The sequence below is a fragment of the Dermochelys coriacea genome, chromosome 9 (assembly GCF_009764565.3).
Source record: "Dermochelys coriacea isolate rDerCor1 chromosome 9, rDerCor1.pri.v4, whole genome shotgun sequence".
Classification (NCBI taxonomy): Eukaryota; Metazoa; Chordata; order Testudines; family Dermochelyidae; genus Dermochelys; species Dermochelys coriacea.
In genome coordinates, this window is record NC_050076.1 from 85630142 (window position 1) to 85655180 (window position 25039).

At 41.9% G+C, this 25039-nt stretch overlaps 1 protein-coding gene across 4 annotated transcripts in view; it reads right to left on the reverse strand.

The window, feature by feature from the left end:
- PAK3 (p21 (RAC1) activated kinase 3) overlaps nt 1-25039 on the reverse strand; it is a 194212-nt gene that overhangs the window by 47191 nt on the left and 121982 nt on the right. For all 4 annotated transcript variants that reach the window (XM_038416869.2, XM_043492156.1, XM_038416873.2 and 1 more), the window contains 2 exons: nt 9048-9244; nt 741-841 (listed from right to left, as the gene is read on the reverse strand). In XM_038416869.2, coding sequence (XP_038272797.1) covers nt 741-841; nt 9048-9222 — 276 coding nt within the window. In that variant the 5' untranslated portion in view covers nt 9223-9244. The remainder of the gene's footprint in view (nt 1-740; nt 842-9047; nt 9245-25039) is intronic.

A 25039-nucleotide genomic window follows, 5' to 3' on the forward strand; every position in this document is an offset into this window, starting at 1 on the left:
CACAGTCTGATCCATCAGCTCACTGGGTACTGAAGGTATGAAAAGTTACTGGGAAAAAGTAAGAGTAACTCTCTATCATGTTAGGCTTATTATTTAATTAGTGATTCCAACACCTAACTAGTGACCCAATCCAAAACTCAATGAAGCCTTCCATTGGCTTCAGGGGCTTTGGATCAGACTCATTTTCCCCATTACTTGAGCTTAAAACACATTGCATTAACTCTTCCCACTAATCTTACGTGGCAACTTGACTGTTATATTACTACCCTACTCAAGCTAAAAGCATGCCTGATTACCTAGTCTTTGGACAGGGAATACCTCAGAGGTTGTTTACTGAAACAAAATGATCAGCCTTCCACAATGCCTGTTCTGCAGCTTTCTGCACTGCTCTAGAGATGTCTATAAGCCAGTTAGACTATGCCCCTTAGGGCCAGATGTGTGTGCACTCTAGCCACAAAACAGCTTACAAGACTTATCCAGGCAGGCACCTGGGTTCTTCCTAGTTTTCATTTTCCACAGGCACTCTGCTGTTAATCCGAGGGAAGGCGGGGGGAGGAGAGGAGAGGAGGGAAGGGAAGCAGCCGGAATCAGAGGTAAAGTCCTGAAAATATCCAAATCCAACAAGTCTGTTTTTTCTCAGCCTGACTGCTGTCATCAGCTGAAGTTTCTGGCTGCAAAAAACTATTTCACTGTCAAGGAACTGGGAGACTTACTAAAGGTTCAATATGGAGGTTACTTACAGTGAATTCCCCGGTGACTGCATCAAACCCCACATGAATCGTATGTTCAAAATCTGAAGGAAGAGAGATCTCAGGACGCTCTTTCTCTTTCTTCTTATTGGCTAGAGGCAAAAATGTTAACATGCGCTTATTTTCTGCAGTTTTTTCATTCACAGTATTTACAATCAGGTTCAGTAAAAGTAACCATTTTAAACTGGGGAACAATTAATTCAAAGGGAATCTTATCCGCTACATAGACCCAGGTTAATGAAGTGCCAACCTAATGTATACCCCTTTTTCGAGGTGGCCAATGAGATTGTATTTGATTTTCTTCACATGACCAAATCCAGATTACAGCTACCAAGAGTCAAGCAAAGAATCCACTTTAAACAAATGTAAAAGCCTTCTTAGGCATCTATAAAAAGGAATCAGGCAGGTAAGTTATTTCCACCATCATTTCTCTTTTTAATCAAGCCTTCATATCCAGTGGCTAATACTTGTTTGATTTATATTTTCAAAACTCTGAAGTTTGTCCTAACAGATTTTGATGCTTCTTGTGGAAGGAGCTTGATTTTTTGGGGGGAGGGGTGGGGAGAAATCAATAAAAGTTGCATTTGCATTTCCTCTCCATCCTGTTATAGCCCTTTTGTAAAGTATCATATCTTATGGTTGTCCGTTCCCAGCACTCTTCTCCATTGAAGAAATGAATGGTAGCACCACATCCATGACCAATTTTACTGAGTATTCAAATGACAACAAACAAAATTTTGGCCGCTGGCCGGTGACCAAATGAAGGTACTTCAGGAGCACTCACCTTTTGGGTCTGGCAGAGTTTGAGATACTATGAATGACAACCCTCTATAAGACAAAAGGTACCTCCACTAACACATTGAATTAGAAGTTACAGTGAAATAACTGTTCATGCAACAAATTGTGTTTCGGTTACAAAAACATCTGGGGAAACCTATCCAAATCCAGGCAGAACCCTAGTTAAAATATCAAATATAAGCTTATGAATATACCTAACTGTAGAACATATTTACCGAACTCTCAAATACATCTCTAAAGGCTACATATAATTCAGACACTCTGTTCAAACAGCAGGAGTCCACTGACAGTACAAGCTGAAGTATTTTGTTTCTTTGGAGAACCATCATATTTTACAAACTGAAACCATACAGGTAGATTGTATAGAACACAGGTGGCCAACCTGTGGCTCCGGAGCCACATGCGGCTCTTCAGAAGTTAATATGAGGCTCCTTGTATAGGCACCGACTCCAGGGCTGGAGCTACAGGTGCCAACTTTCCAATGTGCCGGGGGGGTGCTCACTGCTCAAGCCCTGGCTCTGCCACAGGCGCTCTCCCACTCCACCCCTTCCCCTGAGCCTGCCATGCCCTCACTCGTCGCCTCTTCCCCCCAGAACCTCCTGCACGCCATGAAACAGCTGATCAGGAGGTGCAGGGAGGGAGGGGGAGGCACTGATCGGTGGCGCTGCCAGGGGGTGTGAGGCTCTCGGAGCAGGGGGAGGGGAGTGCTGATGGCGGGGCTGCTGACGTATTACCGTGGCTCTTTGGAAATGTACATTGGTAAATTCTGGCTCCTTCTCAGGCTCAGGCTGGCCACCTCTGGTATAGGACATAGCTATTTGCAGGTTCTTTTATCCTAGCGCGGTGTGCACTGCTGTTGAAGGGAGAAACAGCTTCCCTGTGGGACAGCTTTGCCACTTCAGCTGAAATAGCATGTGCTAAAAAGGGGGCTAGAATGTATTTGAATTTCTATCTGCAATGTGTTTTAGTTACTAATCCCAATTCGAGAAAGAAGATGTTAATAAAATGTTGTTAGAATGCACATTGCATCATCTCTAGTGCTTTAAACTGAAAATTTCTGCAATATACCCTTGAAGCCAGCTCTTCCTTTCCTCCCTTCCCATCAGTTTAATACAAATATTTAGGGAACTGATTTATAAATTCTCATCATGTTCCTAGACTGACTGGCTCTGCAAATCTGATATGATGTCACACGAACACTCACAAGGTCTCCAGAGATCTATGGGGCCATGATTTGCGTCTTTAGGCACTGCTGTAGTACAAATTAATAAATAACATGGCAGCTGCAGGCTAAAGGAAGGTCTGATATAAAGCACTGGTTTTGGGGGGAAAGGAGCACCTTCTCCAAAGGTGTGGTAGTCATGCTGTGAACCTGCATGTTTGGTCAGCAACACGCATGACAGTTTAGTAAGAGAGCAAGAAGTGACTGTGCATTCCCTTCATTTGTCCTTCACACTCCCTGGATACATTATTAAGGATAGCCAAGTTGTATAGAAAAAGTTGCATGGCAGCAATTTTGTTGAGAGACTTATTTCCACAAGCAAGTTTCCTGTTCTATTGACAGAGAGCAGTGGGGAGCTGAGTGAATGGAGTCTTTGTTCTATAAATATTCACATTTTGCACTTTTATTTGCATCCAAGCCAAATCAGACTTCTACCTTAAACACTAAGCTAGTGGCTTTTTATTTTGCCTTTCCTGATGAGTGACAGCATTGGGTCTGCCAATAGATGACATTAGTGAAGTCCTTCATCTGCTCCCTGAACTCACTGTGTGTGCATGCTCCTGCACAATACCATAGTCAAGACACAAACCAGGTCCCTCTTGGTTTGCAGGCAAACCAATATGAGCTGTGCTAATCTCATTTCAGAAGGAAGTGTTTCTTTCCCTGTTTGACCTTAATGTCACTTTACACATCCAGTTAGTCGGCAGAGAAAAGTCAACTTTCCCCAAAGTTAGCACACACTGCCCTTCGTACTGAAAGTATAGGGTATTTTGAATTCTTTATTCCCATGCCCATAGTGTTGCATTTATCCTAATTGAATAATTACCTGCTGCATTTCTGCCCAAGATCCTAACATCTACACAATGTTAACTCATAATTTATTTTCCTTCAGCACTTGGAAGAGACAATAGTAATATATCAAATCAGAATGCCAGGGTTTTTCCTTTCATCTATAACGAGTTGTTACTTAATTTTCAGTAATAAGAGATCATATCCTTTCAGTGTATGTGACTGTTTATTGTATATAACAAAATTGGCTTTTCCTAGCTTGCCACTTGCAAGTGACTGCAGCAAAAATTGGATTTAAAGGGTCATCAAGTTCAGTTTAAAGGAACAGTCAAATCTGTAAGTGAAATTAGGTGCTATACAATATGTTCTATCAAAAATTGGAACTTGTTATCCTTTACAGGATGCTCATCCGCAGTGACAAGCATTGTAGATCACTTCAGGAGACTTGTTTCAGAGTAGCAGTCGTGTTAGTCTGTATCCGCAAAAAGAACAGGAGTACTTGTGGCACCTTAGAGACTAACAAATTTATTAGAGCATAAGCTTTCGTGGGCTACAGCCCAGTTCATCAGATGCATAGAATGGAACATATAGTAAGAAGATATATATACTTACAGATAAATTGGAAGTTGCCATACAAACTGTGAGAGGCTAATTAGCAACCTCTCTGGCCACTCAGTAAAAGATTTAAGGGTGGCAATTTTGCACCAGAAAATCTTCAAAAACAGACTCCAATGAGAAACTGCTGAGCTTGAATTAATATGCAAACTAGATACCATTAACATGGGTTTGAATAGAGACTGGGAGTGGCTGGGTCATTACACATATTGAATCTATTTCCCTAAAGTTAAGTATCCTCACATCTTCTTGTCAGCTGTCTAAATGGGCCATCTTGATTATCACTACAAAAATTTTTTTCTCCTGCTGATAATAGCTCATCTTAACTAATTAGCCTCTCACAGTTTGTATAGCAACTTCCAACTTATCTGTATGTATATATATATTTTCTTACTATATGTTCCATTCTATGCATCCGATGAAGTGGGCTGTAGCCCACGGAAGCTTATCCTCTAATAAATTTGTTAGTCTCTAAGGTGCCACAAGTACTCCTGTTCTTTTTTCAGGAGACTTGGCATGTATGCATGGCATACCTCTGCTTAAAGACTGCATTCAAAACACTGATAACATGTAAATTAAATAAGGAATTAGATGTCTATATTTAACCCCACTGTCTAAACATTTTGACACTTTTCTATTCCCTGCAACCCAAATCACATACATTCCATGTGAAGTGATGAAATATATAATGTGATGGGCTGACTCCTCTGCAAGAATATCTGTAATTCCTTATGTTATAAATGATCTCTGATAAATTGGCCAATATAAACACAGCTGTCAAAGTTTGGGAAATGTGAAATCACCCACCACATCTGCAACAATTATTACAGATCAAAAGATGACAAGGAAATAGACAGTGTTCTGTCTGGTTTCTCCCAGTCACACTATTATGATGCTAAAAAACCATCTCTTTGGCAGTAAAATGTGACTCATTTAAGTGGCAACTTTTTCATTTCTCTTGTAAGGGAAAGAACAGCTTGCCCTTTTTTCACCTACTCATTTCATTGTTTAATTCCCTTCTATCCCCCCTTCATTCTGTTCTTTTCTCTGGGTCCTTTCTTTTCTCCACCCTCTTCTCATCTTATTCTAATCTTTCCTCCTTCTCCCTTCTCTTCTACCCCAGCATCCCCATTCTTTTCTTTCTCCTCCTTTCCCCCTTATCCCAACAGGTTTGTTTTTCCTCCATTTTCTTATTTTTTATGTATCTGAGGCAACTTAGCAACGAAGGGCCAGATTCTGCTCTCAGCTACACACGTCTAAATCTTCATTGGGTTTAATATTGTTAATACTACTAGCATTTACACCAATATAGCTGAAAAAGGAGAGTCAGGTGGATACATTTCCTTTGTGATAATTTAGGTTTAATTTCCCATAATTTCCTTACTGGGCCACCACTTCCCGCTATATGATAGTACTTATTTTTGCAGAGCAGCAAATCCAGGCGATTTAGCGAGAATGAAAAAGAAGGCTCTACCTACAGGACTGCAACAACCACCAAAAAAACCCACCCCAGAACCCAGGCAATTTCCCTGAATGGCTCTGCTCCCAGTTTTCCTGAAGGAACAGAGCCCAGCTGGGAGGAGACGCACAGCCTCAGAATCCCCTGTAGCTACTGACTTCTATCATACTTAAGAGGAAGGAAAATGGTTAGAGCACCAGCCTGTGATTTACAAGACCTGGTTTCAATTGCCTTCTCTGCCACAGGACTTTCTGTGTGACCTTGGGCAAGCTATTCAGTCACTCTGTGCCTCAGTTCCTCATCTGTAAAATGGCAATAATACTTCCCTACCTCACAGAGGTATTGAGGAAACACACATTGCAGACAGAGGAACTTAGATACTGTAGTGATTATGAGCATATAATTACTTAACACAGATTATTTGTATTGTGGTAGCACCTAGGGGCTCTAGTCATGGATCAAGCCCCATTGGACTTAAAAAGATGGTCTCTACCTCAAAGAGCTTAGGAACTAACAATGAAGTGAGAGATAACAGGTGGATACAACAATCAGACAGGGGAAGCACAAGGAAACAATGAGACAGTACTGGTCAGCACGATAAGTAGTGGTCACAGCATACCAGCTATCTATCCATTACAAAGAAAGGTTGACAGAACATTTCAAGTAGTGTAGCATATCTCAGGCCTGGTGAATGAACAAAGGATACAAATGTCCTAGTCTGTTTAAGGAGAAATATCCTACGATTCTCTTTCTCTCTCGTTCTGTTTAAAAGGTCTGATAGCATGATATTATAATAAATCTGTGATGCTGAAATCAGTTGTACTGGATAAATGAACATGTTAAAGTAATGTTGTGTTTGTAACGAAGACTTTCAAAGTGTGTCACTGTGTAAGTCTGTGAAGAATGCACAAGCTAGCTATACCCTGACCTACAAGCCAGCCATGAGATGAATTCATTTCAACGGATTTGGCACATCCTGAGCATCAAAGCTAAATATTCTTACTATTTCACACAACAAAATTAAAATACAAAATCCTAGTCACTTCACTCCTAGTCACACCTGTAGTGATGAAACCTAAATGACTGCTAAATTGATTCTGATTTTCCATACGAGAAGAAAATGAACTACTGTTTTGGCTGTTACAGATTATTTTGGGCAGGGATACCTTCTGGATCTCCCCTTTTCTGCATCTGTTTCACACACTACCTCATGCTGAGGAAGTTTTCCCTCAGAAGAGAGTCAACACCACTCTGATGCCAGCCAGAAGGGGAAATGACTCAAGTCATTCTGTCACCCCAGGAACTATGGCGGTTTTCAATCAAGGGAGTCAAGTCAAAATGTTCCCTCTACTTTTTAGTGCTGAGTTAGAGCCAGAAGAGAATGTGGTTTAAATAATCGGGGCCAAGCCAGAAGTCCTAAGTAGGATACACTCAGGGGCAACTAGGCCATCCTCTCCGAGGAAAGAGGGAGAGGGCTGGACACAGAAGGCAGCAGCAGGGTAACGGGCAACTTATAAGTAGCAGGAGGGAGAACATTTCTCTTGCTGCCTGCGGTCCTCCTGGAGTATTATCTTTCCTTCCAAGATCTCCTTTCCCCTGTACCTCCCCTTCACCTCCCAGGCCTGTTGCTTTCGATTCCACCTACACGGCCACTCCTACAGTGGCTGGATCCTCTGCTTCCATTTGGCAAGCTGGCTGGGGAAGCTGCTTCCCATGCACTGTGCTGCACTCAGCCCCTAAGCAGCAGTGGCTGGGAAGAGAGTGCTGGCCACGGGTGGGAAAATGCCTGCATGGCCAGGCAATAGGGGTTGGGGCAGGAAGATGCCACGGTCTGCAGACCCTAGGACTGCACAGCAGTGACTCAACCCCTATGGCCATAGTTCAGACCTCCCCAGCCATCCCCCCTCCGTGACTCAGCCCTGCCCCAATGAACATACACCCCTAACAGCACCAGCTGCCCATACACCCAGACACTTCCCACTACACCCTGTCCCATAGCACATACACCTCTACCACCTCCAGTAAGCCCCTACTCACCTCTTAATTCCACAACACCTCCAAATAACCCCACCCCAGTAATTCACCCCAATACATTCATAACATATATGCCCCCATTAATGCCTAACATCTCCACTGAATCCTAGTCCAGTAATTTACACTTAATATGCCCTCAGACCCACCTCATGCTCACACTCTCCAAACACCCCCCTTAATATGCAATCAGTGTGTCACGGTTTAAGAACTGTATGCTCAACATTCCCTCCCTCCCCCCCATACACTCACTCATGCAGTCCCAACTCTGGTATTCCTAAGGCAAAGTGCAGTGGGAGTCACAGCTCTGGGCTTATCTGATCACCAACACCGTGTTGTCCAAGGCATCTCTTACCCATCCTGTGCATGCTGCATCAAGCCACTGAAATGCAGCTATTAGAGACTTTTCTCAAACTTTATTAAAATGTGGTACTAATAGCCTCTCCAAAAAGGGATAAGTGGCTGTGATAATGTTACAAAGCAGGAGCACGAAGCATGGTAATCTTCCATTCCCTTTGCATGGTGCAGAGTCCTGCAGGTCAGAAAATCAATTGTGGCACCAACCTGGAACTTGGAGGAGCTGCGCTGCTCTCAGAGTAATGTCACAAAAAACCTTCTGACTCAAGGGGAGATTTGAATCATTCCCTGTCTTGGTTCTGTATCAACACTCACTTCTACCTTTACATCTGCAAATGCATTTCAACTAATGCAACACAGCTTACTGACTTAACAGTAACTGCATTTAAAATACCCACACGTTACCTTCTTTCACTCTGCAAATGCATTTAAAAATACAAGACATACTTCTCTCCATAAATTCAAATAACGCAACATACATTCCTGGTTTACACATTTAAAAAATCCAAGACACACTTCGACCTTAATTAAGCACATGTTTTGGTGTTGTTTTGTAAAAAAAAAAAAAAAAAAAAAAAAAATTACATACACCCTTCCTCATCTCTACAAGTGCAAATAAAAGCAAGACCCCTTTCTCCATTCTTTAAATGCAAATACATTTTTTTTAAATTCAAAACACATGCCTCCCTTAATTTTGCAAATGAAATTTGAACCTTATTCCCTTTATTTCACTCTGCAAATGCAAGACAAAACTCTAAACCGCAACTGCATTTAAAAAATGCAAGACCATGTGTGCATGTGTGTTTTATTGTCCTGGTCAGCTACACAAAGATAATTAATTAAACATCACCTCCTCCTCTCTGAAAATACGGCATTAGAATTATAGTTACATAACACTTTGGGGAAGTTTTTAATTAGCATGTCCCACAGATGAAACAGAAAGAAAGCACAGGCAGAAAGCAAACACAGCAACCAACAAACTACAGGAAGAGAGAAAAGTAACCCCTTTGCACTGCTGATACTTTACTTTTATCCCCTCCTCCTGGGAAGATGGAGCGCAGCCTGGCCTTCTTGTTCTTCTCTTCTGGGGCCATGGGGAGCGGTTTGGTGCTGTGGTTCAGTGCTGAAGATTCACGATTGTTGCTGTTCATTCTCAACGGAGGGGCTGGAGGTTTCTCTTCAATATCCAGACTATCGGACATCTTCAGCAGCCCTCACAGCCTCCTGTAAAAAGCAGTACACAAAGCTACAGATCACAAAAGGACACCCAGCTTGGGGTGCTGGGAGGGGACGAAGGAAAGCATAAGGATGAACCATGGAGGGGCATGTTTGTTTTAGCCTTTCGAATCGGGTACTCTTGGCACTATAAATAAATACTATTGTTAATCATAACAATGATAAAATAAATGTTAACATGTTTTAATCCCAGTTAACGCTTTTTAAAATTATATTTAAAACTCATTTTCTTCCTACTTACAAATAGGGTTTTCATCTCAAACCAGCACAGTCCTACCAGAGCAAAAATTAGACATATTCATTGAAAATAGTTGACATTTACAATTTCTGCAATGCAGAAAACTGCTCGTCAAGGGGGTAACGGGTCGCAAATATTGATTTTCCCCCTGCTTCATGCTTACTGAGAGTATCCCGGGGAGTGTGGGGATTCACTGGAGGGGGGACATTTTTTCAAGGGAAACTATTCTAAAGCAATAATTTAAAGCATTTTTACACATAAAAATGAACCCTATGTTTGCCTCAAAATCAAGATAAAAAAAATCAGACAAATCACCACCACATATTGGAAACCATATTATAATCATCTTTTGGAAGCTACAAACTAAAATCAGCTCTGAGTCCCACTCCACCCCTAGTGCTCTGTATTACCATACAGATTTGTTATTGTAGGGTTGCTTATGATTAGGATGACCAGATAGCAACTGTGAAAAAACGGGACGAGGGTGGGAGGTAATAGGTGCCTATATATGAAAAAGTCCCCCAAAAATGGGACTGTCCCTATAAAAATGAGACATCTGGTCACCTTACTTATGATGCTTGGCTGACCGTACCATTTTATTATTGTATGGCTGTTAATGATCTTTGCTTTGTGCACTGGTTTGTCACTCATAAGTGCTGGGCTATGGATACTGGTCCTGTACATTACTTTAGTCACAAGTGCTTTCTCGCTTTATAATTGTAGTATTTATTTGTGGGAGAATTATCTAGAAATAGTTATACACAATTTGCAAATAGATATGGGGAGGGGGGAAGAAAATCAAATTTTATGTTTCACAACCTCTCTCGTATATCTGTAATATAAAAGTACAAAGTATGATTCTATCAAACTGGGGTAACAAGCAAGCAGTAATTTGGGCAAATAAAATCTTAATACATAAGACCTGAAAATAATATCTGATTCAGAAAGGTTCGTTCATACAATGTTCGATATATTAAACTTTTTTAATAGGGTCCAATTCTACAAACACCATGCCTTCAGAAACCCTTCATTCAGAAAGGGCTTATATAACCCACTGGTGAGTATATGTTACTTACAGATCCCCAACTGTGCTGACTCGCAGATGAGATGAGTTGTTACAGACCTCAGCTAGGCAACCAAGGCTCTTTAGCTTAAGCTGAAGCAGCTTGTGCTTTTAGCTCTGGAGGCTCCCAGCCTGTGTGTTGACCAAAGATGGCAGCCATCACACTTGCAAGGTCACTTGAGGCCCTATAAATGTAAATCTTATGCTCAAGGTTTGGCAAAGGGAAAGTTATTGTTTGCAGGCTTGGGGATAAAGCCTCTAAGAGTAACTGCGTTAACACTGATAGAGCTAAAATTCTGTCAAGACTTTCTCCTATAGTACAACTGTTTTTTTTAAATAAAATTCCCATTGGCTTCAGTGAGAGTTACATGCATGTATACACTAAAGGATTGGTCCCAGTATTAGAGAAGTTCACCCCAGTATAAATTTGTTATAAAAACTTGGAAAAAATATAAAACTTTTGTTGTTTTAAAGTACTACACACAAATTGATTGTTTCATGATTTTTTATCTTTATTACTGTATTTATTTTACCTGAATTTAGCATGTTCTCAGAAGTCTTAAAAGAGCAACACTCGATGCGGAAACTACAGATCCCGAACCACCAAAAAAGAAAATCAACCTTCTGCTGGTGGCATCTGACTCAGATGATGAAAATGAACATGTATCCGTCCACACAGCTTTGTATTGTTATCGAGCAGAACCCATCATCAGCATGGACGCATGTCTTTTAGAATGGTGGTTGAAGCATGAAAGGTCATATTAATCTTCAGTGCATCTGGCAAGTAAATATCTTGCAATGCCGGCTACAACAGTGCCGAGCAAATGCCTATTCTCACTTTCAGGTGACATTGTAAACGAGACATGGGCAGCATTATCTCCTGCAAATTGTAACTAAACTTGTTTGTCTGAGCAATTGGCTGAAGTAGGACTGAGTGGACTTGTAGGTTCTAAAGTTTTAAATTGTTTTATTTTTGAATGCAGTTATTTTTGTATATAATTCTACATTTGTAAGTTCAACTTTCATTATAAAAAGAGATTGCACTACAGTACTTATATTAGGTGAATTGAAATATACTATTTCTTTTGTTTTTTACAGTCCAAATATTTGTAATAAAATAAATATAAAGTGAGCAATGTACACTTTGTATTCTGTGTTGTAATTGAAATCAATGTATTTGGAATGTAGAAAACATCTAAAAATGTTCAAATAATGGTATTCTATTATCGTTTAACAGTGCGATTAATCGCAATTAATTTTTTTAGTAGCTTGACAGCCCTTGCTATTACATAGCTGTCAGATAAGGATAAGGTCACTACTAACCTGGGATTCACACCACTGCTCTAGATGAAAAAAATCTCTTTATCCCTGAGCCTCCTCGCCCCACTTAAACTTTTTAACAACATTTTTTTCAGGCACTTTTGGTGCTTTGGGGTGGAGAATTGATTAATTTTTTTAAAAGTGATGACATTTGCAAATTAAAAAATTATGTGAAAGAATTTGAACATGTGGACTTAGCACACACGTACATCTTCCACATGGACCTGATAGACCATGGTGGCACCAGGTCTATCATATTAACAACCCATGAACTAAAGTGTTTTCTAAGACGGATTTAACATGGGCCTCGGAAGTGATTACAGTTGTTCTAGCCAGTGACCCTCTAAGACCCTGGCACAATGGACAGTAATGGCTTTGAAATGAGGGTCTGGAGTAAATACTTTGAACAGTCCATAATTGTGTGTTTATACATGGACATAATTCCATAGTCAGCCCTCATGCACTTACATGCCATTTTAAACCAATTTCCTGATTTGTTTTTAAAAATACAAAAAGCCTACAGTAACTAAAAACTCCAATGACAATTACACCACAGGTGGGACTGGATGGCTCAAAGAATTGGTAAAAAGGGATATAGAGTCCATTCTTCCAAATGCTTATGTATATGGGTAAGCATCCTCACTTGAGTAATCCCATTGCTGGGTCAAAAGGATATCTAAATATTAACATACAGAACATCCAGTTGTGCTGCCCGATAACTTTAAGGCTGCACGCCAGCTGTTGACGGGATATTATTAGTATAACTGTAACACCTGGGAGCCCAAGTCATGGACCAGGACCCCATTGTGCTAGGCACTGTACAAACTCAGAAGAAGAGCTCCTGCCCCAAAGAGCTTACTATCGAAGTGGATATTTTGGTGTGTGCTTGTGTTCAGTAACTGCAAGAATTCGGCTCATGAGCCATAAGATTCCCCCTCGTGCTATCAGATCTCCTGCACTATTTAGGTACAATGGATGTGTTGAAGAGGTAGAAATCTATTTCCCTTGAACATGCATGTGTCACTGTTAATGGCATGAAGGGGAGTTTAAGCATGTGCAGAGCGGAGCTTCTTATGGACCCTTTCACAAAGAGTTTTCTACAATGTGCCATAAAAATTTCCATTCCCCCCACTTCCTGCTTGCTGGAGGATGCTTCCCTTGGACAGTACCTTTACCCTATGCTGACAGCGTAGAAGGGACATTTACATGGCCCTCTGCACCTATGTTAAGGCCCCTTTACATTGTCAGCTTGCTGTACAGGAGCCCAGATAAAAATGTGAATGAGACCCAAAAATAATGTCAGTTCTTGGCTACATTAGAAATTTGTACCACTTTAACTATACCACTATTAAAGATTAAATATAAAACACTAGTATAATTAAAGCAGAACAACCAGCTAACAGGATACAGTTTTATCTGTATAACGATACTAGGGCTGCTATTTCCACAGGCACGAGGGAAACAGCTATACCAGGATAAGTCACCTTTATACTGGGCTAACCTGAATTCACACTAGGGCTTGTACTGATATTACTAGACTCGTAACAAATCAGACTCCTAACCTACATTCTATACCAGTATGACTTTCAAGCGCAAGCCAGGCCTTATTTAACTTTAACTCAATGTTGATTTTCTGGGTCTGAGTCCAACGTTTAAACATGAATGGGGATTGTTTTGTTGTTTGTATTTAATTAAATGTGGGAGAGTTTTCCATGTTATAACAGCAACAAAAACCAAGCAATGGCGAAATGCATTTTAAGCTAATGGTGACAACTTCACACATCTCACATTATTTCCTCACCAAGTTCCTGCTTCTATCATGCTTACACATGTGCTGTAGCACCTTACTCTGAAAGGAGTCCCACTGATTGCAATGGAAGTGTCTGCAAGGTAAAGTACTATGTGGTGTCGGTAAGGATGCCAGAATCTATCCCAGAATCATCTCTAAACTGTTTTTCCGTGCATGCACAAACTGAAGAACTGCACATGTCAACGGGGAGTTATGGAAAGTTGCCAAGCTTTGGAGCAGGAATACAGATTTTTACTGACACCCTTGTTGCCCATGAAAACATGCCCTCTGCTCCAAGCACATGTTTTGCATCCACCGAATATTATACAGTTTGATCCTTTAGGGCAGTGCCTCTCAACCTTTCCAGACCACTGTACCCCTTTCAGGAGTCTGATTTGTCTTGACTACCCCAAGTTTCACCTCACTTAAAAACTACTTGCTTACAAAATCAGACATAAAAATACAAAAATAGTATCACAGCACATTGTTACTGAACAATTGATTACTTTCGCATTTTTACCAAATAATTATAAAATAAATCAATTAGAAATGAATACTGTACTTACATTTCAGTGTATAGTATATAGAGCAGTATAAACAAGTCAATGTCTGTATGAAATTTTAGTTGGTACTGACTTCGTTGGTGCTTTTTATGTAGCCTGCTGTAAAACTAGGCAAATATCTAGGTGAGTTGATGTACCCCTTGGAAGACCTCTGTGTACCCCAGGGATACATGTACCCCTGATTGAGAACCACTGCCTTAGGGTATGTCTACACCCATGGCTGGCCTGTGCCAGCTGACTCTGGCTTGTGGGGCTCAGGCATTAAAACTCTGTGGCTGGCCCGGGCTTGCGGGGCTTAGGTGAAGGGGCGGTTTAATTGTGGTGTAGATGTTGGGCTCAGGCTGCAGCACAAGCTCTGGGACCCTTCTGCCTCCCAGGCAGAGCCATCCCTTGGGTAGGGCGAATCAGGGTGACCTCCCCGGGCCCCAGGATTTGGGGGGGCCCCCCCACTTTGATAAAATCGGGACCATCCTGATACTTAGCCCTTTGTCTCGCATCCCGACTGATGTATGAGTGGGGAGGCGAGCGGCTGGTGGGCAGGCAGCGGTCGGGCAGACGGGGGGGGAGGGGGCGCCCGCCGGATGGTGAGGAGACTAGCGGGAAGGTGAAGGTGGGCAGGTGGGTGAGGAGTCATGTGGCAGGTAGGCAGGCGGGCAGCAAGGAGGAGAGTGGCGGGCGGCTGTGGTGGTGAGGAGGCGAGTGGTTGCTGGGTGGGCGGCGAGGAGAACAACAGGGAGGCTGATTTGTCCCGGGCCCCGCACATCTGTAGGGATGGCCGTGCTCACAGCATCCTTGGATTCGAGCTGCAGCCTGGGCCCAAACATCTACACCATAACTGAACATCTCCTTAGCCTGAGCCCCGCAAGCCCGGGCCAGCCACAGGTTATTATTATAAATGGTTCAGTCAGCTTTCAGCCACAGTATTTCGTTCTGTGACAAAGAGGTTTATGCCTTCTCACATGGCCTTAGAAAATTCTTATAAACGATGAGCTAAAGGCAACAATAATACTCAAAAAAATACTTTCAGTGCACCAAGGACAACCTTCATCCTCTGAGATCATTAGCATTAAAGAGATCATAAAATCATTGAGGCAGCTTTTTAAAATTTGTTATAGAAAGAAAGACGTTTATTTTATGAAGTCTTTTGCACTGTATGAAGTTTCAACTCTCCCACAGAATGGGGATAACTGTATCTGTTACTGTATCTGTTTATAAGCAATGCCAGTTTGCTGAAATAGGCTGTCCCATGGGATTTCTTTGCACAAAGAATACTATTAATGGTTTCTGGCCCAATTTGCCTATGATGTAATTGTTTCCAAGATCTTGAAAGGAATACTATATTTTGTTCAGGGCTGCTTCAGGCTCAGTTTCAAGAGCCGTACACAGCAGAATTATTCACTTCTAAACCAAATAAGGGTTATAATCTGAAAGGTTTAACAGTTGATATTAACTTTCTAAAAATGTCTGAAGGAAAAAGAAAGAAAAATCAGGAGGCAGTGCGCATGGAGAAATGTTCAATTTATACTTTTCCTGCTCAAGCCCCATCTGCTGTCCTTTTCGTTGACATTTCAATCATATTACAGCACTGGATTGAGACAAAAGACAATGAACCATGACGGGGTGGACCGGGCCTTTGCGATTCCCTACAGGAGACCCCACAGTCCCACTACAAAATGCCCCAGGAAGCAGCAAAGTGACATGAAAGAAGCAGCAAAAGTGGGTCCTCCAGGCCTGCCTAGAGAGGCCTCAAGGAAGCAGCTGATCAGAGCCCACCAGGCTCAGAGAAAAGGAGATGCTTGGCCTTAGCAAGCTCAGTTCCTGACTGGGATGGGAGGGGCAATGCCTGCAGCTAGAGAAGACCCTGAGGATGCTGGCTCTGAGATAGGCTGGTGATAAAAGAGGCCCAGCAAAACAGCAGCAATAGATTGAAGTAAGCAGTATGTGGCTGCTGTAGAGGGGGCCCTAGGTTGAAACCTGGAATAGTGGGCAGGCCTATGTTCCCCTACTAGCCATAGGTAAAGTGGCATAAATCCCAAGAAGGGGACAGGCCTTAATTGGGATCCTAAACAAAGGGCTGAATTGAAGGGACCCAGAGCTGGGGCTCAGGACCCTAGAAAGTGAAATAGAGTCCAACAAATAAGCAGGTTAGTACCTTGGAAGGGGTTCATTTGGACTTTGTGACTGGGCTGGAGGGACAAGCTACTGAAGACTCACCATGGTCAGTCTGCAGCCTGCAGGAGGCACCAGGGCAAGAAAAGGACTGTGGTACTGCACCCAGCCATTTGGAGTGCTCCTTTGCACTGCCATACCCAGCTTCAGACTTCCACCATAGGACTGCACAGTGTGTCCATTCTTTAAAAAATCCCTCCTGCCCATTGGAAGTGCTTATCCCATTCCTAATCAGACACTGTTAAAATTACCAATGATTTTCCCTTTGGGCAGAGACACTAACAAGACTGGAAGATCAAAAACTGGCTACCATTTTCTTATGTTTGCAAAGGCCATAATTCTTTGCATGTGGAGTTTACTTTTCAAAACAATGCTTTATTTGCTTTCATCAATAATGCTGACAATAAACCAGTGAATGTATAGCCCAACACTCATGGGAAACCCTCTCATTACAAAATGGTGTTTTCATCCCACTGATTCTAAACAAGGCCTCCATGACATAATGAGACCAAATTCCTTGTTAAGTACCCCTAAATTCTGCAGCAATGTTTATTTATTCTCTCTCCTTCACTTCTATTCCCCTCCATACTCAAATACACACACTTCCGATCACAGATGAAAAGACTCATTGGTGTAAATTTCCTTGTTGTTTATTTTGTCAGTGATTGTTTTTGAGAATGGGTGTTTGTTTTGGTTTTTTTGCTATGTTCTACAGGTGGCGTGGCTCCCTGGGCCTCAGCAGCCATGATGTTATCCTGTGACCCGGATCTGAATCTCTTTAAGTGCCAGGGAAGGTGAAGAGCATGTAGCCAACGTCAGCAGCTCACCTTCATAAAAATCCAGGGCTTGGCTGATTCCCTATTCTCCAGGCAGCACAACTGGCCAGTCTACACTTCTGGTTCCCTCCACTCTGGGTAGCAAGATAGACTCCATTTCTAGAACCCTGACCCCCGGCTGCCTGGTTCTATGGAAGGCTGCATGAAGCATGCTGTATAATTCTCCCTTGTATGAGAATTTGGAGTACAAGAGGCACCTGCAGACAGGACCCAGCAGCACAGAGACACAAAACAAAATGTCCAGGGCCCACTATAGCAAAACCGCAAATTCCAGGACAGAAATACTGAATTCTCAGCTTCTTGGAAAAATAGCCTATTCTATGGCCTAATGATTGCGGAATCCAAAGGACAGTGATTGAGATGAATGGCAGTTCAGACCTCTCAGATCTATTGTTTCAGGCTCTTTGCAAACTCAGGAAGACAACAAGTATTGTTTACACTAGTCATATTTTCAAGATTCTCTCTGCAGCCAAAGGGACTAGAAACTTTAAAAGAAATGATAGCAGAGCACAATTTTGCAGTAAGGCATAAATTCCCTGGTAAATTCTGCAGCCACAGAACTGCAGAATATATAAGCCCCAATTATAAGCAATTTTACAATACAATTATGAACAGGCTAATACTGTTGAGCATCCTACAGCAATGTACCAGCACACACCATCCAGCAAGAGTAGCATCAGGTCATCATCAATTACATCCTCTTTCAGAGGCTAGCCTGCACTCGCAGGGGGATACTTGAGAATGAAGTAGGCTTTTCCCGTCTCAGTACTCTAGAATCTAGTTATTGCAGTCTGACCCACACTAGAAGCTCTTTAATAACAAACTGATGTGCACATGCAATGAGGAAAAGAGATTTCAATTTCATGTTCAAGGGGATTGTTTAAAAACAAAAGTGAGGAATTTTTTTACTGTCTCCTTTAATAACCCTGACTTTAGGGAACCTTTCTAGAAATAGTCTGTTTTTCTTGAAAAAAGGAACATGCTTCAACTACATTTCCCAGGCCTTCTCTACAGTGTGGTAATAGCAGAACTTTGCTGCCACAAATAGGCTAGTGGCCCCTTCACTTCTGTGCCACACTACTTGTGTTGAAAGCAAAGGGGCAAGACTTAAGCCCACCTCTGACTTCGCCTCCTCCATCAGTTGTAAAAGTGCTGTAGGCCAGTGAGAAGGTGAGCATTGGAGTCAGGTATAACCTGTGACCCAGCATATAAACTCAGTTGATAGCATTTATTTACCTCTGGAGATCTCAAGTGAAGGCTAGGACATGGCCTATGGAACTTAAACTAAACTAAACAAAACTATCCCTTTGCAAAGCACTTGGAATTTACTGAGGGTTTGCAGCCAGGTGCCCAGCATGCAGCAACACTGTCTCATTCACCTCTGCCTGCTCATTTGCAGCAAGCTTACACAGGTAAGGAAATCCTTTTCCCCTCCTCCATTTCTCAGAAGTTAAAAACCTAAAAGGCCAAATTTATCTTTTTGGCCTGAGAATTCTAGTAACTTACCTGAAATTACTCATGGCCATACATCTCTAAGAGCTCATTAAGCATGTGTAAGACTTGCAAATTAACTTGAAGACGCAATGGTCTTTTCACAGAGCTTTGCCTATAAATATTTATTGCAAAAAGATACTTTACTGCTGATCGAGATGGGTCAAATTCTGCTCAGTTACATCTGTGCATCCCACAGAAATCAGGAGAGTTGCATGATTGTAGCCAATAGGGACTATTTGCCTATTTGAGCTCTGATATATTGTATATATTAGGTACTAAATAAGCATATTTATACATTACTTTCCATCCAGTATCAGTTGTGTGTCTATATTTTTCTAAATCTTACACCATTAGAATGAACCTGCATCTGTGTGCATCTCTGGCCCCCCTGGAATTCAGTAGAAAGAGCTGCTGGTTAGCTATAGTTTTGCTGTTTGAGAGCTGCAATTGTTTTTTTCTATATAAAATGGTTGAATATATTACACTGACATCTTTTTGATAAGTTGGGCCAAACTCACAATTGAAAAAGCAAAAACAACCTCTTCCTGGCCTTTACTTCTCTCTCTGCAGAGGAGCTCACCAATTTCTTCCGAAAGAAAACTGACAAAATATGCCATGACCTTCCCCCTCCCCTCAGCTCACTGTCCCTTCCCCTCCTACCACTCTCTCTTCTTTAAATGCACAAGTTTCTTGTCTCCTTCTCTGACCCTTCCACTAGCCCCAGACACACCATCCTATTTTCCCATCTCCCTCTTGCCAAGTCTCCTCTCCTCCCTTACTCATTCTAAATCCTCACTCTCCTCTGCTATTCCCCTCACAATACAAGAATCCAAGAATCTTCTTCCATCTTTTTTTTTTAAAAAACAAAACCTCCCTTGATTGTATTTGCCTCTCCAGTTACCACCTCATCTGCCTTCTCCCTTTCATCTCTCAGAGCTCATTGAGCATTTTGTTTTCAATTGCTGTCTGAAATTCCTGTCCTCAAATTCCATCCTAGACCCTGTCCAATCCAAGCTCTGCCCCTTACATTCCACTGAAACTACTCTTGTTGAAGTCCTAGCCAAAGCCCAGACCTGGTGCTCCAACCTCATCCTTCGGCTGTCATCTGCCTTCAACACCGTAGACCATGCTCCTCCTCTTGAAATCTTGTCCTGCTTTGGCTTCTATGACTGTCCTCTCCTGGTTCTTCTTCTACTTCTCTAACCACACCTTCAGTGTGTCTTTTGGAGAACTCTCTGTCACCTTTCCAGTTTTCTGTGGGGGTTCCACAAGGCCATGTCCTTGGTCCCCTTCTCATCTCCCTCTTCACCTTATCTCAGTGTATTTCATCCAATAATTCTACTACCATCTCTACATGGATGATACACAGATTTACTTCTCTGCTCCAGACCAGTCTCCTGTCCAAGCTGAAATCTCCTATTTTCTCTGACATCTCCTCATGATTGTCTAATCATCAACTCAAGTTCAACATGACTAAAACAGAGCTTGCAATTTTTCACCCCAAGGCCTTCCTATTCCTTTCTTGATCACTTTGGAAAACATCACCATCCTGCCTACCACTCAGGCCCATAACCTGGGTGGCATTCTTGACTTCAATTTCTCTCTAGGTTCTCACATCCAGATTATACTTAAGTCTTACAGATCCTTTCTGCAGAACATCTCTAAGATACAGCCTTTCCTATCCATCCACACAGCTAAAATTCTTGCCCAGGCACTCATCTTGGGTCTCAGTTACTGTAACATCCTTCTCTCTGGCCTTGACCTATGCAATCTTGCCCTGCTCATACCCATTCAGAATACTTCTGCAAAGATAGTTTTCCTAACTAGTCACTTTGACTATGTCACCCCTCTCTTTGCATCCCTCCACTGGCTCCCCCTTTTCTATCACATCAAACATAAGCTGCAGATCTTCATTTTCAAGGCCCTTCATGGCCTAACGATCCTCTCTCATTCACTAGTGAAATGTTGACTCCCACTTCTGATCACCCCATGACTTCATCCACCCTCACCCACTTGTTAAAAACAAGTACTTTGTGCTCTCTCCCACGTTGCCCTTCACACCTGGGAAGGAGTTCACTGTAAAACTAACGCATGGTTCTTCCTCTCCTTAGCACTCATGCCACAATGCCTACAAAAAATTGAGAACAGTTAGGCTGCTGGTGTGCTGAGCCACTGCCTATCACGGTGATCAGTATTGTCCCAATATTTCCTTGTGCTCTCAGTCAAGCTATCTGTATCTAGCTGTTGTCCCTTGTCTTATACTTAGACTATAAGATCTTTAGGGCAGGGCCCATCTTTTTATTCTTTGTACAACTCCAAGCACAATGAGGCCCTCGTCCACGACTAGGGCTCCCAGGCAAAATGGTAAGCCATAATAATAATGCCAATTGTGGCTCTCGCTTATGCCAGCTGTTAGTTAAATGGACACAGTGACACAAATTTTCTGAATAAAATAACCTTTTATCTATGTATCTAGCTGTAACCATTATGCCTTTTTAACCAGTAAAACAAAGTAAAATATAACTCCACACACTACCTGAAGAATTACAACTATTATAAACCTATAAGCCTTAATTTAACAATGCCTCACATTTAGAATTGCTTTTATACAAGTCTCTCAATGCACTTTCCAAATATTCAGTAATTAAGCCTCACAAAACACCTACTGGGCAAGTAAGCATTATTTGAGCTGACCAAATCATTGAGATTGAATCATTTTTTAATTTACTTTCTGTTTCTCTTTGTAACTAGTCTGTGAGGAGCTTATAATTCTCTCCAGTGTATTTTTTATTCAAAATTATTCCCAGAAAACTTCTACAAGTAACTCTTGGCCTCTGGACTCTTCCCAAGCAACTCATTCTGAGGACTGGATGTTCAAAATTCAAGCTGTGTCCAATCCAAATGCTTCTCTTCTCTGATTGGATAAACATAACTTTTAGAATCAGGTCTGATATGAATACTAATGTCAGAGTCCAAAATTCATTTGCACTAAATGATTCTTTAATGTTGGTTTCAAATTCACCATTCCATGAACATTCCTGCCAGTAAATTCGCTTACAAGAATCTTGTCAGAATGTGAACACAGTAAATTTGATGCTTTTGAGAAAATATGTATGGAAATTTAATGGAGACAATTTAGATCTGGGTGACTGTCATTCCCACTTTTCTGGCCCAGACTGCCATGTGACTCATCCAATGTCACACAGCAACTCATTTGGAGAGCCAGAAATAGAACTCTGCACATTATTGTGTTTGTTTGTTTGTTGTTTCACAAACTCTAATGCCAAGATTTTTCTTTCAACTGAATTTCATTTTAACAAACTTTCCAGCTAGTCCTAACCATTTGGCTACAGTACTTTCCATAGCTTTTTGCACTCTTATTCTATACAGAAATCATGTCAGCAGTAGCCAACAGCAAGAAATAACGTGTCTAATAAGATTTCACCTCATTGCCCAGCCTGAACTCTTCTTCCATCCTGGTGAAGACTTGCTGTACTTCTCCAGGTTCCTCAGCATCCTTATAGCCATTCCCAGCATCCGCTCGGTTCAGCTGTATGGGACCTCTGACTCCCATCCATTTCTATAGGCCAGGGGCATACAGAAAATCACCTATACCTCATCAGAGGCTCAGTATGGAGGAAGTATTTATTCTGCAACATCTTCACTCACAAAAGCAGGATGTAGTTTTTCAGTCTGAGCCCCAGTCCTACAAAGCACATGTTGTACTTTAGCCACTGAAGTCACTGATGTTTAAAGTTAAGCACATGCTTAAGTGCTTTGCTGAATCCAAGCCTACATGCAGTGGATTACCTGGAATGAATAGCATGGCCGGAATGGGATAAGGACCCTGGGGCTGCACTGCAGCAGTGAGACACCAAGGAGGCAAACAACAGAAGGAGGGAGAGTCACTATCTGCCCTGCAGGACCTAGATCCGGGCTTAGGGCACATCCTGGCAAAACATTTTCCTTGTGTGCACTTCTAATCAAAAAACATAACACATCCAAACTCTGCAGTCACCCCATGGACCTGACCACATGATGAACCATTCAAGCTTTGCTCTGAAGGTTTAGGATATAAGACTGGGAATGGTGAACCTCTTGCAGATGGGGAAGCTGACATATAGGATGGGGAAGTGTTTTTTTCCGTGGTCTCACAGCAAGTGTGAGATTGAGTTGGATAGTAAAACTGAGGAGCAGAGCTGGACAAAATTCAGTTCATTTATTCACTTCCTGAAAAATGCAGCTTTGGGAAGACAAACTACTTGCAAAATTGAATCCGTTTTGGTGAATAGTTTTGGCCAACTAAAAACCAAAAATAGGAAAAAGTTGAATTCATTCTGACACCTCTGAAATGAAACAATGTGACTTTTCACTTCAAAACGTGTCCTTTTGAAACAGCTAAATTTGGGTAAAGGGTAAAAAACATCAAATATGTAACAAAACAAAAAAATAGTTTCAGGTAGAACTAAACATTGTTGTTCTACCCAAAATTTTCAGCTTGGCCACCAAATTGAAAAAAAAAAAATTATTCACTCAGCTCTATCCAGGAATTCCCAATGACCAACAGTGGGCCAGATTCCATGATGTGCTTTTCAGGAGACACAGCTCAGAAGAGGCAAAAGGTAGCTTTGAGGTACCTTTGCACCTCCTAGATTCTAGGCTGCTCCAGGGACCCAGTGCAGCACCCAACATAACTTAAAGCTATCTCAGGGACTGCTCTAACTTATGGCAGATTCGCCACTGCCTGGAACTACGGAAGCCCACAGAAATCGGATATACCTCTATCCCTGGAACTCGGAGGGAGGGACAGCGAAAGGCCACAAACACACTGCCCCTGCACTGGGGGAATTACCCCAGGGACACTCTGCCCTTTAAACTGTCCCTGTAAATGGGGCTGTAGCAGTGCTTATTCCTCTAGATGTGCTTCTGCACTCAGTGAAGTATGACCTAATTGGGGGTCACATGGGAAAGGCTGGTGGATCATACCCCACAGACTAAGAAAACAGCAAAATCCCTGTGTCACTAGGACACAGATGACAGCCAGGGAGGAGGAGAAGGAAGGAGCAGCTTTCTCTTCTCCCTCCACCGCCTATCTGCTACTATGGCTACTGCCTCTAGCCCATTCCACCCACCCACTCCCCAATCCCAGAACAACTCATAAAATAATTTTTTGTCCTTTTGTGCATTACAGACCAAAGGTTGAGCACCACTGCTCTGGGCCCTAGCATCTAAGTACAATGCTTAGTTACCACATGGATGGACATTATAGAAAGAGCTAGAAGAGACAGATAGGAAAGACAACAGAAATGTATTAAATGGACTAGACCACTAGAACCCATCTTTAGAATTACAACCTTTATTACATAACATTTCCTTCAGTCTAAATCAAGCAATAATGACATCAGGAATAAATATTCATATGTGAGGAGGGAAAAAGTCCACAAGATCTTAATTAACACGTCAATTGTCTGTTGAAAAATAAAAAAGAACCTGCAAGTTTTCCCTGTTTATTGGTACAACCCACTAACAACTTCATATAAAGGCTCTGTATAGCAATAAGCATAAGAAGCTAATCTTAAAATCAGTTAGGTCCATCAAAGACCCTTGCCCCACACATTCCAAACAAAGAGATGTTTTCTTGAGATTTGTCTACACAAGGAAATTATACCATTAAAAGGTAGGGTGCGAACGAAAAGCCGTATAGGTTTAGTGCCTTTTTCTGATTTAGCTTATGTTGCTTTGAAAGCAGTTTAAGCTAAACCAAAAAAAGCCACTCTTATTCTGGAATTAAGGAGGGTCCACACTGGGGAGTTATACCAGTTTAACTACAGCAATTAACTACATCAGTATAATTATACCAGTATAACTGGAAAAAGGTCCTGTATAAACAAGCCTTTAAACACAGCAAACTGGAACTGAAATGGCTTAAGCCTGTTTCTTATGCCAACAAATAACACACTTTAGCACTTGAAGTTTGACTTGCTTTGTCTGACAGTGTTTGACTTCGTTTCACATGTTATATGCAGGGGAATACAACGTCCTCGAGCATGTACAGTCGGAAGATGGATTGCTGCATCTCTTCACCCTACAATTACCCACACCCACTTTTCCCTGGCATAGAGTTAGTGCCAGAGAGGAAGGATGGTTCAGTGGATAGGGCTCGGAACTGGAGAACTGGTTTCAATTGCTGGCTCTTCCACTGACTACTTGTATGACCTTGGGCAAGTCACAACTCTCTCTCTCTACCTCGGGCCTTGTCTATTCCACAAATGCTTTATTTGAATAGCTACACCAGCAGAGCACCCTACTGT